General features: G+C 44.1%; 1 protein-coding gene across 1 annotated transcript; it reads right to left on the minus strand.

Annotated features, from left to right (window-relative positions):
* Window positions 1-938: 938 nt before the first annotated feature.
* On the minus strand, window positions 939-16169 carry LOC111866685. The gene is made up of 4 exons (XM_023855870.1): window positions 16150-16169; window positions 3573-3912; window positions 3156-3396; window positions 939-967 (listed from the first exon to the last, which is right to left on the minus strand). The coding sequence occupies exons 1-4, from the start codon at window positions 16167-16169 to the stop codon at window positions 939-941; spliced, it is 630 nt and encodes a 209-aa protein (XP_023711638.1).
* Between the last annotated feature and the right edge of the window lie 855 nt (window positions 16170-17024).

Consider the following 17024-nt stretch of genomic DNA (forward strand, 5'->3'; position numbering starts at 1 on the left):
TCGTACCTCAAAGGAAACACATTACATATCCGTTACAAAGCCCAACAGGTTAATGCTGTTTAGGGATACAATCGCTGTTTATTGTGATAATAATACGGAACACATAAATACACTATGTGGGCAGAATGCAGTATATATAAATTCAGTCCGTACCTCACAGGAAACACATTACGTCTCCGCTACAAAGCCCAACCGGTTAATGCTGTTTAGGGAAATAATCGCTGTTTATTGTGAGAACCATACGAAACACGTCAATATACTCTGTGGGCAGAATGCAGTATATACCTCACAGGAAACACATTACGTCTCCTTTACAAAGCCCAACCGGTTAATGTTGTTTAGGGAAATAATCGTTGTTTTTGTAAGAGTCGTATGGAACAGATAAATACACTGTATGGGCAAAATAAAACGTATTTTAAATGTTCATACATGTGGTACATATAATTACCACTATGCTTTGTACAATTAAAACAGCACCGTATCCTTAAGGACAGGCTCCAGCATGCTGAGGCCACATAAGTGCTGTTACTTCACGCAACGCTGGTGTGTTGAATTCCCCCCACCACCCCCCACACGAGCTCCAACTGTCAGGGCAATACATTCTCCTTCCATACGTAACAATGCTATTGTTTGGTGTGTAAACTTTAGGGTAAAGTGAAGTACTGGTCCTTGCTGAGTTGCGTCAAGCCTATAGACGTATATTGTTACCATGGCAACGTACTGTTTTCGTATTTTGTGTAACGATGTTTATTGAACAAGGGCAAAGTTATGTAAAATGCGTGGAAGAGGAAAATTTTGAGGTAAGTGTGTGTGTGGACCGGTAACTGAACAAGAGGTTTTTAGAACCGGAAGTAACCCAGAAGCGAAGGAACTATTTAGAACACCTTACCGGATAGCAGGCACTAGAATGAGATATAGGGAGTTGTTGGGGCATGTCATTAGAGAGGATCAAACACGGTTGGGAGACCTAAAATATGAAATAAGCTATTCCTGTATCAGGCCTTGAAGGCCCATAGAGTTGTGAGACGTCGAGACTCCCACATATTCTAGACAATCGGCTCACAAATGGTGGTTATGTTGTCAGCTTTACGCGCCGGCAGCCCTTTACCCCCAAGCAAAATTCATAGTACTCATTTCTGTTAGAGGTTAGTCGACCCAAGGGCCATAGTGCGACTAGAAGGATTTGGCCAAATGAAAAGGCTAATGGTCTCATCGTGAATTGAACCCGTGACCTTACGGCTTGTAGCACAGTGCCTCAATCAACTACCTTGCTGCGTGAGGGGGGTGTAAGTAATTGTTTTAAAGTAAGCGAGAATGTAGAGAAAGAAGTCAAAATTGAAATGGGTGGAAGATGTAGAGAATGCTTTACGAGAGCTGAAAGTGAAGAGACGGAGCCAAAAATCAAGTAATAAAGAACAACTGGCACATTTCGTGAAGGAGGTCAGTGTTCTTATGGGAACAGGAGAAAGTAAGTTATGATTAAATTATGGCTGTCAATGAGCTAAAGAAACTAACTGAATTTTTAACCCAAATGCATTCATTACATACAATAAACTTGAAACTTACAAAAACTATAAGGAATTAAACACTGAATCGACATAAAGTGCCTTCCTGCTTCAGTTCTGGGAATCACGCACGAAAATATTCCCAATTTTCCATACGTCACTTTGGATTCTCGAGACGCGGGTAATAAGATTCCGGTCTTCTGGGTTATGATGCCGTATAATTTGGTAGATCTGACAAATATTTCAGCGGAAACTGTCTTCTAGAATGCGCCACGTGACCTACTAAGGTACGTAATCTTACGTGAGTTCCTCTTCAGCCGAGAGAATTAGGCACAATCAAAAGTTTGTACCGCCAACAAGTAAATTCGGAGCAAACTTTCAATATTTCGAAAACTAGTTCCCCCTCCATCATCAAGGAATGATGAGTTTGCTTACAAGATATTTTATTACTTGTATCTATGGTTAATTTGATGAGGTTCTCAGTTGCTCACATTGCATGAGGTCGAATGACAAGAAAATAGATAGATAGATAGATAAATAGATAGATGGATAGACAGATGATAGATGGATAGATAGATAGATAGATAGATAGATAGATAGATAGATAGATAGATAGAAAAATGTACAGATGGTCATATGGAGGAAGTGTATCTTATCACGCTGCAGACTTTGTGTTCCTCTATATAAATCAATATTAAAGCGGAAGGGCCACTCCAGTTTACTTCAAAACGACATTCATACCCGAAACCCTCAGGCAAACTAATTGTACGCAAGTCGGATATAACGTTTCAGGTTGGCAACGGATTTCAGCGGAATAACGCAAGAAGTTTCTAACCGAAGGCTATCTTTGTGTTTTGCAGTAAGAATAAAGAGTGGAATTTTGAAATTTATAAAGAGGATAGAAAGATCCTATCTTCTTTTAGTGAGTCTGCCTTGAAAATGGACCTTAAATACACAGGACGTGCAGTAGATTCATCTGGCCCAGCATAGGGACCAGTGGCGGGCTCTTGTGAATATGGTCATGAGTCTTCGGCTTCCATAAAGAGAAGCGACGGAAGTGGCTTTTCACAACTACGCAGACGCTTCAATAGGAAATGGGTAGACGCTCCAGTTCGGAACTAGGTAGACGCTCCAGTTCAGAAGTAGACAGACGCTCCAGTTCTTACCTAGATAGACCCTCCAGTTCGGAACTAGGTAAACGCTCCAACTCAGAACTAGGTAGACGCTTCAGCTCAGAAGTAGGTACACCCTCCAGTTCAGAACTAGGTAGACGCTCCAGTTCAGATAGACGCTCCAGTTCTTACCTAGATAGACCCTCCAGTTCGGAACTAGGTAGACGCCCCAGCTCAGAACTAGGTACACTGTCCAGTTCAGAACTAAGTAAACCTTCCAGTTCAGAACTAGGTAGACGTTCCAGTTCTTAACTAGATAGACACTCCAGATCAGAACTAGGTAGACGCTCCAGATCAGAACCAAGTAGACGCTTCGATTCAGAACTAGGTAGACGCTCCAGTTCAGAACTAGGCAGACGCTGCAGATCAGAACCAGGTCAACGCTCCAGATCAGAATTAGGTAGACGCTTCACATCAGAACTAGGTAGACGCTTCGGTTCAGAACTAGGTAGACGCTCCAGTTCAGAACTAGGCAGACGCTCCAGATCAGAACTGGGTAGACGCTCCAGCTCAGAACTAGGTAGACGCTCCAGATCAGAACTAGGTTGAAGCTCCAGATCAGAACTAGGTTGACACTCCAGATCAGAACCAAATAGACGCTTCGGTTCAGAACTAGGTAGACGCTCCAGTTCAGAAATAGGCAGACGCTCCAGCTCAGAACTAGGTAGACACTCCAGATCAGAACTAGGTTGACGCTCCAGATCAGAAATAGGTTGACCCTCCAGATCAGAACCAAGTACACGCTTCGGTTAAGAACTAGGTAGACGCTCCAGTTCAGAACTATGCAGACGCTCCAGATCAGAACTATGCAGACGCTCCAGATCAGAATTGGGTAGACACTCCAGTTCAGAACTAGGTTGACGCTTCAGATCAGAACTAGGTTGACTCTCCAGACCAGAACTAGGCAGACGCTTCGGTTCAGAACTAGGTAGACGGTCCATTCAGAACTAGGTAGACGCTCCAGATCAGAACCAAGTAGACGCTTCGATTCAGAACTAGGTAGACGCTCCAGTTCAGAACTAGGTAGACGCTCCAGCTCAGAACTAGGTAGACGCTCCAGTTCAGAACTAGGTAGACGCTCCAGGTCAGAACCAGGTAGACGCTCCAGATCAGAACTAGGTAGACGCTCCAGATCAGAACCAAGTAGACGCTTCGATTCAGAACTAGGTAGACGCTCCAGTTCAGAACTAGGCAGCCGCTTCAGTTCAGAACCAAGTAGACGCTTCGGTTCAGAACTAGGTAGACGCTCCAGTTCAGAACTAGGTAGACGCTCCAGTTCAGAACTAGGTAGACGCTCCAGCTCAGAACTAGGTAGACGCCCCAATACAGAACTACGCAGACTGTGCGTGTATGCAAATATATTTGAAATAATTCTTGACAACCAGACGACCCCAAGGAGGGTCGCTACCCACAGTTTGAAATTCATGTACTAAGCTTTACTCGGGATAGAAACAGTATCCATATTCATCTAAGCCGTGAATGGGATTCGAAGGCACGCTCATCGGACACTCGCCAAATGTCCCACGCCCTTATGGCTTTCATAGTCGCGTTCATCTGACTGCATTCGAACCAAGAAATGTAGCCGGAAGCTCTCGGTCAGCAGGACAGGCGGGCTGAGCTAATTACGATACTGCGTCATGTACATTAATTTCGTACTGATGGAAGTGACAATCGTTGGTAGCTTTTCGAATTTTCGGGAAAGTGGTAAATCCTTACACCACTACGCAGCACTTCCATATAAACAGTAAGGTAAATGTAAATTTTAACTTGTGCTTAATTAATTAAGCACCACACAATGAGAACGTATGGGGAAGTGGACTTATAGCCCCACTCATTCCTGATCCCGTAACTAGATAGAGGTTAATAGTTAGCTTCAAGCCCCGGTCGCATTACTCCGGGGAAAGAACCTCAGATGCCCACTGGATAGAAGGCTGGGCAGGCCAAGAGGAAGTTTGGATGCCGTGGAGTACAGAAAAATCTCTTGCTTGTGCCAGGAATCGAACCTAGGACGTCCAGCCCGTCGCTATACCGACTACTAATTGAATTGCTTGGCAACAGTTACACAGTCAGCTGCAGCCAAGCAATGCAAATGGGAAGACCACATGAAAACAGGAGACTTACCAGACATTAAGAAATTCGGAAGTAAACCACACACGCCGTTATAAAGACACTACAAGCCAAATGATGCAAATGGAAATAGGAAACCTTAGACAATATTACTTACATTCTTAACACATTTCTTAATTCAATTCATTTATGAGAGTGCTTGCAGTAGTATGGTTGGTTGAGGCACTATGCTACAAGCTGGAAGGTCTCAGTTGATTCCCGATGAGGCCATTTTATTTTTTCAATTAACCTAATCCTTCCAGCCGCACTATGGCCCTGGGGTCGAATCAACCTCTAACAGAAATGGGTACCAGGAATCTTCCAGAAGGTAAAGGGCGACCTGCGCGTAAGGCTGACAACCTCACTGCCATCTGTTAGCCTGTCTAGAAAATGTGGCAGTCTCGACGTCTCACAACCCTATGGGTCTCTACGGCCTGTTACAGGGATATAGCCTAACTTTCTTTTTTCACCCTTCTTGCTTGCAAATAGTAGTGGCGTATTATAATACAAAACTAAAAAAACATAGTAAATATGAGAAAGAAACGACAAAGAAAACAAAATGGAAAAAACAGGGCCGCGCCATAGTTCAAGCGGTTAGTCGCTGGCTTCCCACCACGGCGGCCCGGGTTCGATCCCCGGTCTGGTCAAGTGGGATTTGTGGTGGACAAAGTGGTGCTGGGGCGTGTTTTCACCGAGTACTTCGGTTTCCCCTGCCAATCTTCATTCTACCAAATTCTCCATCATCATAATCACCCGGGCAGGCTGCAATAGGCCAATCAATGGCCGCCGTGCCGAGTGGACACAGTTGGACTCCACCCCCCACTAAGCGAATTTTTAATTTCAATGGAAAAAATAAACAAAAAGAGAAAACAAATTACTTAACCAGAATTACACACAGAAACCATGCCCTCCGGGAAACAGTACTCCTATTAAGAACATAAAAGATCTGACATGTTTTACTATATCAGACACCTACAACGTTGTTCTTATTGTCAAACATGCTATTGGCAGTGATGGTACACCTGACTAAAGGACTGGACCCTACACAGCTGCTTACAGTAAAAGTGGTGAAAAAAAAAGGTAAAGCTACCCCTGTAACAGACCTTGGAGGCCCATATGGTTATGAGACGTTGAGGCTGCCACATATTCTAGAGAGTAGACTCAGAGTTGGCGGTGAGGTTGTCAGCCTTACGCGCCGGCCGACCGCCCTTTAACCCCAGGAAGAGTCCTGGTACTCATTTCTGTTAGAGGCTGAGTCGACCTCAGGGCCATAGGGCGGCTGAAATGATTAGGTCAATTGAAAAAATCCGAGACCTCCTCGGAAATCGAACCCGTGACTTTCCGAATTTTAGCATAGCGTCTCAGCCAGGTAAGTCCCTATTTAATTTATTGGACACACGAAGACTAAGAGCGTGCCTGTAGAGTGCATTCGATTATCCCTTGATATCGGCAGGAACAAAATGTTACAAAATTTCAGCATTCTAGAATCATGTCGTAATTGTGACAAGAATCAAACTGATAAAATCGAGTGTGACATAAATTTTCAAATTTATTCCGCTATTTTTCAAATTTTACTGCAATTTGCCCATTTAAGGTTACGGAAACAAACTGAAGCTTAGGCCTAATTAAAGAAACATGCATAAACTTTAGGCTGTTCAAAGTAGAAACAAGAAATTCTGGGAAGAACTAATCACCTTTGATATGACCGGGTCGCATAGAAAACGACGCATCGAATAATCCTTCTGCTGTTGGATGTGTATTCGTCACCTCGGTAACATTTTTACTGAGCCGTTGCCTAGCAACCATGTGGAGAGTAAACATAGAGACATACAGACACACAGACTGATGGAGGGATTTACGAAGTATGCCGTTTTGATAGGCTCAGGCGCCATGATATACATACCAAATTTCGTGCAGATTGGTTCAGGCATTCCAGAGTTGATAAGGGGGATACACAAACACCAGACAGCGTGGATATCGCATAGGCCTACTGTTATTTCTTCAGATTAAGGAAAGTGGGCTAAAATATTTCTTACTCAACGATCGAGGCCAAGAAGCTTTGATGCCTGAGAAAATGTACGGTATAAGTGACACGTTGAGGGAAATAGAGCTGACTGTCTAACATGACAGCGAGATCTTTCATACAGGTAGACTTCATGAACAGTCTTCGCTTGTTCGAACACTGGGATCGTGGGTTCGATTCCCACTTAAGGCATGGAAGTCTGCGTGCTTTTCTTTCAGACGTCGAGACTCCAATATTTTACCGTCTCAGGTTCGGAAGTCCCGAACCCGGAGGGCCAGGTTCCCGTCCCAAAAGTCAAAGTCATATTGCGATTGACTGTCAGTTAGTCAGTCATTAAGTCTTGGTGTCGAGCACCCTCCTGGGGCTCATGACCAGATATTTATTACTCCTCGACAGTTACGGTCTTGTTTCTGTGAGGCGCCCTCACTGACGAAAGGATGGGTCTGTCTTTTTATATGTTGTTGACCCTTGCCAACGCAGTGTTTCTCGGGTCCTAGTCCCTTGGGACTTGCGACAATATTTTACTGTCTCACATTTGATACTTCCTTTTCGTCGCCTCCTACGACTCGCAGGGTCACGGTGGAGGTATTCGACCCCGCCTCCACACGGGGATAACTCGTCTCTTCGTTCCCGTCCCGTATTTATATTAATAGTTTTATAACCCCGGCACGGACCACACAGAAAACTTCTCCATTATTGCGTATTTTCTTGTTGCCAAGGAAATCATGTGCCCACAGACTTGTTCTCGAGCAACGGCTGTTGCACGTTCGCCTGTTTACACAGCTGTTACTTGGCAAAGGGTCTACATGTCAGAGTGCTTACATGGTATATTCTGATGTGGACTGATAAATCTTCTTGAATACTCTGGCTAGTGAGCACTGCGTAAGCAATGACGTATCTAGTGGTCGGCCTGTTAGCGTTCCCCTGATTCTCTTTCTCTCTCTGGCTTCAAAGCGTTAAACAGACATCAATTTCACATCCAGTGATCAAACTATAATATCGTGTCTTCTCACTTCTCGAGTTATTCGAGCCGAATAAATGGATTGCTTTGCTTCCAACGGCTTCATCTCAAAGTAGGAACTTACTGGAAAAGAATTCTAATAAGCGACTGGACGTTTCAGTTCGTCTACGTTCTTTATTAATATAATATTAACGCTTCCACGATTTTCTATCCTGAGAAACTGAGTCGACAAAGAATTATTCATTATGTCCCTCCACGGTAAGTTCCCAGTGCCGCCTGTGAACACCGACTTCGCCTTGAGTCCCGCATCTTCACCGAGAGGGTTGCCGCAGCGGTAACGTCTATAATTGTACAGTAAACTCTCGCTAATCCGGTTAGTTAATCCGGATGTCTGATGATTCAGATCGAAAAATGAAAAATGCTGTTCACATTTGAGTGAGTCACATGTCTGTTCAGACAGAACTTGACAGTTTCTTTAGACCTGCATTATATTATACATGTATATCCAATGGGTACCGGAAGTTCTTTACCCGGGGGTAAAGCGGCCGGGGCGTGAAGCTGACCACTCACCTCCAACTAGTGCCGCGGCCAAGAATACGTGGATCTATACATGCAATGCCTTCATGGCGCAGTGCTTAATTAATTAAGCACAGGGACGACTTTACATTCAATAATATTAGGAGGCGATTGCAAAGTTTCCCCTCATGCATTTTTCCACACATTCCTTTTATTTCCTCCGTCTTTAAACTCCCTCAACACCCTCTTCACAAATGCCCTCAGTCTATGTTCATCGCTCAGTATCAGGGACCAAGTTTCAAACCCGTACCAAACAGATGGCATTAATATATGCTTGAAAATACAGTGAATCAATGTTATCCACAATCAACGCTTGTAATGTACTAACTGGTAGAAGTACAGTGTTTAATTAACTATCACGCCATGATAATGTAGGAGCACACGTTATTAAACTGGGCACTATATGAAGATGAGCCGTCAGCTTCATGCTCCGGCCGCTTTATCCCTCGGGAAAGAGACTCCGGTACCCGCTGTAGAGAAGACTTCGTTGGAACCCGAGCCGATCTGGACGTCGTGATGAAGAAACAATTTGTAGCCTCCGCAAGTAATCGAACTCTGGTTCCTCGGTTTTCCCATAAGTATACTGACTCTGTTCTGAATTACATATATTTATTTTATCTTGTTTATTTTCACCACAGCCTTGCTGATTGGGATGTACTTTGTTGCAGTGTAATATCGTGTTACTTACGTTGAAATACATATATGTATGTATATGTGTGTTTTATTTTATTCTGACTGCAATCACAGAAGTTCCTGGGCGGAATTGAAACTGGGAATATGATCAGGTAAGAAAAAAGGCTGTGTGTATGTGTGTGTGTGTGGGTTGTACTGTGAATGTTACAAATTGGCTTTTATAGCATAATCCAAATTGGATTTCTCGCCCTAATTTGATTTAATCTGAGTTTGATTATATTTTTGTAAGGGTTCTGGGGGTTTTGTAAACGAGAGGGATCTCTGGAAACCAGGCAAAACCCTGCTGCTAACTAAGGACTAGGGGATGCAGCTTTTTTTTACGTCAGGCTGTGTAACACCCGTGGAGAGTTGAAACGTCAGTGAACGTCCCTAACTTCACTCCGTTTCTCCTGTGTTCCTTTCCATTTCCACATGTTATCGAATGATACGTCGATACCGATTTCAAATGCCATTTCCGACGAATAACACGCACAAATAGTCATCCATGAGGCACTATGCTATAAGCCGGAAGGTCGCGGGTACGATTCTTGATGAAGTAACCGGATTTTTTAATTGATCTAATCCTTCCAGTTGCACTATGGCCCTGGGGTCGACTGAGCCTCTAAGAGAAATGAGTACCATGAATCTTCCTGGGGGGTAAACGGCGGTAGGGGGATGTGGCCCAAAGCAGTAGAATGGAAAAATCGTGGGCTCTGAAAAAGACGACTGCTACAGGAAGAGACTTGTCCTTTCACGGCCTGTGGTTGGTCCTTTGTATCTTCCAAGATAGATTATTTTTGTCTGTTCATATGCCATTTTCCGATATTTGATTACTTCTATCCTGAGGATAGATACAGCATATTCCTCCGAAACATTGTACCCACCTACCAGACTAACTGCTGTTTATTTGACGATGATGTCAGTGACTGAGGCTGTATACAGCTGCGTCGGGTGTGTGCAACAAAACTGTTTACTGTCGCAAAAGTAACAAATCCTTCTCTACATAACCAAGTACTGTAGGCGTCATTACACACTTTCATTTGCCATGGCAACGAATTGTTGAACACGATGTACGAATGCAAGTTGTGTGAACAAGTGTAAAGAAAACCTATCCCTGTAACAGGCCGTGGAGGCCCATAGGGTTGTGAGATGTCGAGGCTCCCACATTTTCTTGACAATCGGCTCACAGATGGCGGTGAAGTTGTCAGCCTTACGCGCCAAGGGCCCTTTACTCCCAGGAAGATTCCTGGTACTCATTTCATTTAGTGGCTGAGTCGACCCCAGGGCCATAGTGCGGCTGGAAATGTTAGGTGAATTGAAAAATCGAATGACCTCTTCGGGAATCGAACCCGCGATGGGCTAGTGCCTCCGCCGCGTGCCCGTCCAATGTATGACGTAGGACTGCTAATCTCACCACCGAGAAGTTTGGTCTGACGCTAGACAGAATAGGGTGTTCAAAGTAACCAGAATCCATTGGATAGGATGTAGGCTCATACGTGCATACATGCAATGCGATGCACAGCACATAAATTGGAATTTATGGCTTCTCTGAAGAAGCGGATGAAACTGTGGCATTGGTGCTTTGCCGATCCATTAAGTTCACTTCAGCTGCAAGTTAAGAATGAAGCAGCTTCAATTGGGCTACTTTGTCTCCTCTTGCCTCTGGTCTTCATCTAAATGCAAAGTGGAATTCTCTATCGAGACGTAGGGGGAAAGAGACGGCCTCTTCGCATCCCCTTGCGCCACTTTTACAGCTCCTTAAACAGAACACTATTACATTACAGGACAGTGGTTCCCAAATGGGGGAAGGCGTCCTGCGCCCCAAGGAGGTGTGAAGGGCTCCAGGAGATGAGGTAACGCCATGACAAAAAAATGTTAATAATATAAAATTCAGCTGAAATACTTAACAGTTCTTTAACCAATCATCTTTTCCGTAAGCGGCCGTCAGAACTGTTACTGCAGATGCGAGTCAATATTCATCCACACTATTCGCAGCCAAATAAACAGGACTGTGCGGAATTTTCACTTTAGAAATTTTGTCTTTTAGTCAAAGTTTTGGTGTTGGGAGCTAACATACACAGTATCATAATGACGCATGTGAGCAATCTGTTTCAGAAAAAGTAAAAAAGGCAAGGTTATCCGTGTAACAGGCCGTGGAGGCCCACAGGGTTGTGAGACGTCGACGTTCCCACATTCTCTATACAATCGGCTCACAGATGGCAGTGAGGTTGTCGGCGTTATGCGCCGGCCGCCCTTCATCCCAAGGAAGAATCCCGGTACTCATTTCTGTTAGAGGCTGAGTCGATCCCAGGGCCATAGTGCAGTTGAAGGGATTAAGTCAATTGAAAAACGCAGTGACCTCAACGGGGTTCGATGCCGCCACCTCCCGACTTGTAGCATAGTGCCTCAAAATACTACGCTACCGCCTCCCCACATTCTGTTGCAGTTGCTATTAGAATTTTTCAGTTTTATCTTGCACCATGTAAGATTTAAAATTAAATCCTTTCTTTTTTAATCCGTCACTGCACTACACGTTTCGGCCTGCTTCGGCCAACATCAGGAGCATTGAAATTCGTGGGGGGGGGGGCACTGCTGTGCTTTCCGCGCTATCGCGATCCCTGTTTTCATTTTGTAATGTTTCTAAATAAAGTCGATATAATTCCTCCTTCTATCCTACATGTACAGTCTCTATGGTATGCCTGTTGTCTGGCTGGTGTGCAGTGTGGATGCTGTGCATTGGCTTCATTTAGAAACACTGTAACAACGAAAGCACGGATCGCTGTAGCGCGGAAGGCACAGACATTCACCCGAATTTCAACAACCGAATAGGCCGACACATATAGTGCAGTGACGAATTTAAGAAAGGATTTATCTATACCGTGCCATAGCTCGGACGGTTAGTCGCCGGCTTCCCACCGCGGCGGCCCGGGTTCCATCAAGTGGGATTTGTGGTGGACAAAGTAGCAATGAGGCAGGTTTTCTCTAAGTACTTCGATTCCCCTGCCAATTCTCATTCTACCGACTTCACACTCATCATCTACCATGCAGGCCTGGTACAATAGGCCAAATAGCGGTCTACATAACCAAGTGGACTCAGTCTCATCCCACCCCACGAAAATAAATAAAACTAATTTTAAATCTCGATATTGTTGCATGGAGGACGCTAAACAAAACTGAAAAAAATATGAAGTCTCAGTCGGAACAGCTGTTACTCGGCCGAGTTTCGAAGCAAGTATCCCTTGAACTCAGGCTCACGTGTAGGCCTATATCGAACTAAAGTTCACCTTCTGGGTTGTGGGTGAGAAATATGCCCAGAAATAGCGGGGCAGTGGTTGTGTGTACTGTTGAGGGGATGTTGTACAGGAACTAGGGTCCTACACTCCCTGTCTCCGTCGGTGAACTCGACCCAACCCCAACGCATTGCGCTGAGAACCGCCAGGTCTCGAAACTCGGACCGCATGCACGCGTGTCTGCGCGCGCTCTTATGTGATTACCTTCCTGGTTCGAGCAACCATTTCGTCCAGCCTCCAAGAGTCAGCCTCGCCTTAATTGCTTTTATCTGATTGGGAACTGGGCGGGGGGGTTGCCTGTTGTAGAATTCCCAATGGGGAAGACTGACCTCAAATTACTTTGATGATAAACGTGCCCCGTTACAACTATACCACCAAAATCACCGGACGTTGAAACCGTAAGGAAATAACAAGAGTTTCAGTTTGGGTGTTTATAAAACCTGTCTAAAACATCCTACCTCGAGTAGGCAAACTTACGGAAGAAAAAATTTCGTATATGTCCAACGAGTTCTCCTGAATTGCGATCTTGGCTCCTGGAGCTGAAAGTAGCAGCGGTTAGTCGCTGGCTTCCCACCGCGGCGGCACGGGTTCGATCCCGGTTCTGGTCAAGTGGGATTTGTGGTGGACAAAGTGGCGCTGGGGCAGGTTTTCTCCGAGTACTTCGGTTTCCCCTGCCAATCTTCATTCCACCAAATGCTCCACAATCACCCTCACCTATCATCTGGGGCTGGTACAATAGGACAGAAGTGGCCGCAGTACAAGGGACTTAGTCCCACCCCACTAGCAATAAAGAGAAACTTTGTACTAATGACGTAGCGACCTATCTCACTACATGATGATGACTCACCCTCATAGGCGTCTCACATAAAATAGGATGGTGAAAATTATTTATATCTTCAATAACAAATTTGATTGATGGTATTTGTGTTCAGATTTGAGGTCCTAAGGACGGCGACGAGTCACAGGCGTCTGGACGTAACGCAGTATAATTTGATAAAAATGTATTGACGTTTCAGGAGAACCTTCTGCCTCTATCTTCAAAACTGAGGACATATTTCTCTCCCAAGCGCGTTCCTCCAAAACGTTTTTACTCTTCTATCGGACAACACGAGACAATAATTTTGATACCTGGGTTGTTTAACGATGCTCTCAACGATATAGAAATGCAGTATCGACAGGTAGGAACTTTAAACCAATTATGCATGGAACTGACAGACTAACTAATTAAATATAAACTTACAGTCTTTATGAAGCTAATATTAGCTTAGCTACTCAAAATAATCTCCCTCTTTTATGGAACCTAAGAAGTTCATTGTCGTGTTCACAAAAGCCCACCACTGGTCTTTATCTTGAGGCAGATAATCCCAGGATCACTCTACCGCTATACAGGTACATATTGTCACGTGTATCCGGTAAGGTAACAGAAAATAATTGGTTCCGGAATTGATAACTCGATTTATTCGATAATTTCCACGTCGTAACTACAACTCGTTATTACACTTGAAATTATTACAGAAACAATAACACATAAAGTAGGGTCTTCGCACTTCAATTCTAACCTTCATTTATAGCCTCAGGAGCTCTGCTATTGTACTCTGTCTGTCAGTCTTCTCTTGAACCGTATAGAAGTCACTAGTCTCTCAGTTGCCTTGAACTCATATCATCTCAGCTGCTGAACTGCCTTGATCGACGTCTTCCTGTCGAATATCTCGAACAGGGTTCACTGCTCCCTATATAGGCAAGCACGGACTTCCCACAGAAAACACATCGCTGCTCAGTAACGGATATCATTTATTGTTTTCAGGCGTTTCAGCCCATGAATTGCCTAGCAATGGACGCCCTACTGTTGCGCATTCGTTGCTGAGATATGTGTTTACCGGTCTGTTACCTAGCATTGGACGCCTTTCTATTGTTGGATGCTCGTTGGTTGAAACATGTTTACGTATTCGTTTCCTAGAAATGACCCAATCTCTCACAATTTTATCATCTTGATACAGGCTGCGCCAAAAATGCAGTACTGAAACTCGCGCATCTCGAACGCGCATGTGCATTTGTCGACGGGGCATAGCTCCAGCCGCACGTGTTCCCAGTAGTGAAAAGGAAGTTGTGTTGTGCATTTGTTTTTGCAAATGGGTCTCTCGACGGAGGAAAATATATTCATAGTTGAGTATTATTTCCGTTCATACGGAAGTGGTCGCCAGACAACTCGCTTCCTTGGTTTTGAGCGGCCAGATGTTATGGTCCAGAAACCGCTACACCGTTCACGTGTGACGATATGGTGTGCCGTCTCAGCTCACGGTATATTAGGCCCCTATTTCATTGAGGATGAGGAAGGCAATGTTCTTACCCTCACCGAAGAACGCTACAGGGACAAGGTGATCGGACCATTTCTTCAGGATTTGAGAAGGTTCTGTCGTGCAAGGGGCCTTCACGTGATTAGACAGTGGTATCAACAGGACGTCTTTTCGTTTCAGTATTGAAAAGCTTTGGCGCCCACTGCCTCGCTTACGTCTTCCAATACGTCTTTCGCGAACAAAGAAACGAATATGTATTTCTGTATTGCTGTATGCGTGCTACATGCCCTGCGCGTCTCTCTTCCTACAATATTTAGTGACGGGTTCGAATTATGGGACGCCTCGTTGTCCGTGGCTTCCTTGACAACACAAGGTGGCGCACGTAATGAGGACATCGCGTAATGATCTGAGGTATAATTATGGTGTTCGCCTGAAGAGACTGAGGAAAATAATGAAGGATGTCAGTCAGGATAGCTGGTTTCTCGGCCGAAATTCTAAATGAGAGCTTCCCGAATACCAGTCAAGAGGGTTACTGCTCTACTAACCCGCTCGGTAGTTATGCTTTCAATGTCTCTAATGAGATTATACCAACGAAGTTCCCTGTTCAGCAGTTGGCCTGAACGAATTTTCATGTATATTTAATTTACTGCTCAACCAGTTAGAAAAAAATCCTTTAACTTCATTGAATACATATTTCATGTTGCATTCATTTTGAACTTTGAGACCTCGTTTTCATAAAATGGACCAATAAACAGGGGTATACAGTCATGTTGGTGGCGCCACATCTAAAGAATTTATAGGTTACCTTCTCTCTAAGTCTCAGTTTCAATATCCGGCCAATTCATGTGACATAAAGTGGCTCTGGGTCAGGTTTGCCTCCAAATGTGTTCGGTTTTCCCCTACTAATCTTAATTCTATCATTTCCTTATACTTATTGTGACGTATGGGCCGTTTCTATAACAATAGAGGACTGTCCGTAAACATTCTCACGGCAACAAATGTAGGCAACAATAGAAGAATTACCATTTCTATGCGAACATCTTTCCCCTTAAGAACGTGACAACAATAAGGAACCCATTGTTATAAAACACTCGCTAGTTGCTAGGTTACTCAGCTATGCTGAATAGAAGAGGTTTGCTATGCGGTCCTATGCAGGAGGACTCGCAAGAAGAACACGGCTCTGAATCACGGTTTCATGCCTGTAATTTTTTCTGTTTTTGTTTCTGTCCTGAGTCCTCGATAGCTCAGTCGATATGGAAACTAGGCTACAAGTTGGATGGTCAACAAATAGGGGTTCGATTCCCGGGAGGAGCAGTACGTTCTTCTCTTCCCTCCAACTTTTCCCGTGGGGGTTAAGTGGCTGAAACGTGAAGCTGCCCGCTTACGTCCGTCTAGTGTCGAAGTTAAGAATACCTTCACTCCACATACGTCTTTAAGACATGGTGTTTAGTTAATTAATTAGGTGACTAATCGGGTGTTTACCTTGCTAGGGGCTGTGCCTAAAATTCCAGGCATTAAGTGGCGTGTCTAAAGACGGACCAAGCACTTACTTCCGGTCTCGTGAGGTCATTTTGAGACATCTTCTTTAAATTCAAGCCGAAAGAGAAACCTGGAAAGGTCTGAATTCGGCCGGATTTATTAAAATTTAACACATAGGATTGATGGTTCCCGAGAAATCAATTTCTTGAGCAGAGGATCGTAAAATATTTATCTAGAAATTTTGAAAATACCTGCCATTACAGTGTAAAAGCGATCAAACCGGTCAAGCCAATACTGTGGCCCCGTGAAGCCAATCTTCCAATGCTTCTCACTGACTCAGTCTTCACAAGGGCGACAGCTTCTATATCGTCTAGGTTATGGTCTCGATGACCAAAGAATCGGAGTTCGATTCCAGGCAGGGCAAGAAACTTTCTTATCTCCAAAGCGTCCATACCGCCTCGGGGGCCTACCAAATTTTCCGTGGATGTAAATGACGTAATAACATTAAAATACATATTAATGAAACAGGATGACAGGGTTTGGGCTGGATTAATCTGGCTCAGGATAGGTAACAACTGTAAGCTGTCATGAACTCGGCAGTAAATCTTCAGATTTCATAAAATGCTGGAATATTTTTTCCTAAGGGGGATGAAATAATGGGAAGCTGGAGAAAATTACGAAACAAGGAGCTTCATAAATTGTACTAATCCACTCAATTTTTTTTTGCATTGATCAAGTAGAGGAGAATGAGATGGACAGGGCATGTAGCGTGAACCTGACAGGATTTTATACGGAGTTAATGAAAATGAAAATGAAAAGGGCCACTAGGAAGACACAGACTTAGATGCGAGGATAATATTAAAATGGATGTTAAAGAATGAGGACGCAGTGTGTGGACTATATTCATTTGGCACATTAAAGGGGCCAATGGAAGGCTCTTGTGAGC

This window comes from Cryptotermes secundus, unplaced genomic scaffold, assembly GCF_002891405.2.
Source record: "Cryptotermes secundus unplaced genomic scaffold, Csec_1.0 scaffold66, whole genome shotgun sequence".
Lineage (NCBI taxonomy): Eukaryota > Metazoa > Arthropoda > Insecta > Blattodea > Kalotermitidae > Cryptotermes > Cryptotermes secundus.

Bases quoted from the DNA above. Each gene is read 5' to 3' on its own strand.
- LOC111866685 (XM_023855870.1), bottom strand. From the start codon at position 16,169: ATGACCTCACGAGACCGGAA. The intron at 3,397-3,572 runs GTCTGGAGAGTC...TCTGATCTGGAG, and splicing joins GAAGCGTCTGCCTAGTTCTG to GGTCAACCTATTTCTGATCT. The intron at 968-3,155 runs GTCTGCCTAGTT...TTCATATTTTAG, and splicing joins ACCCAGTTCTGATCTGGAGC to GTCTCCCAACCGTGTTTGAT.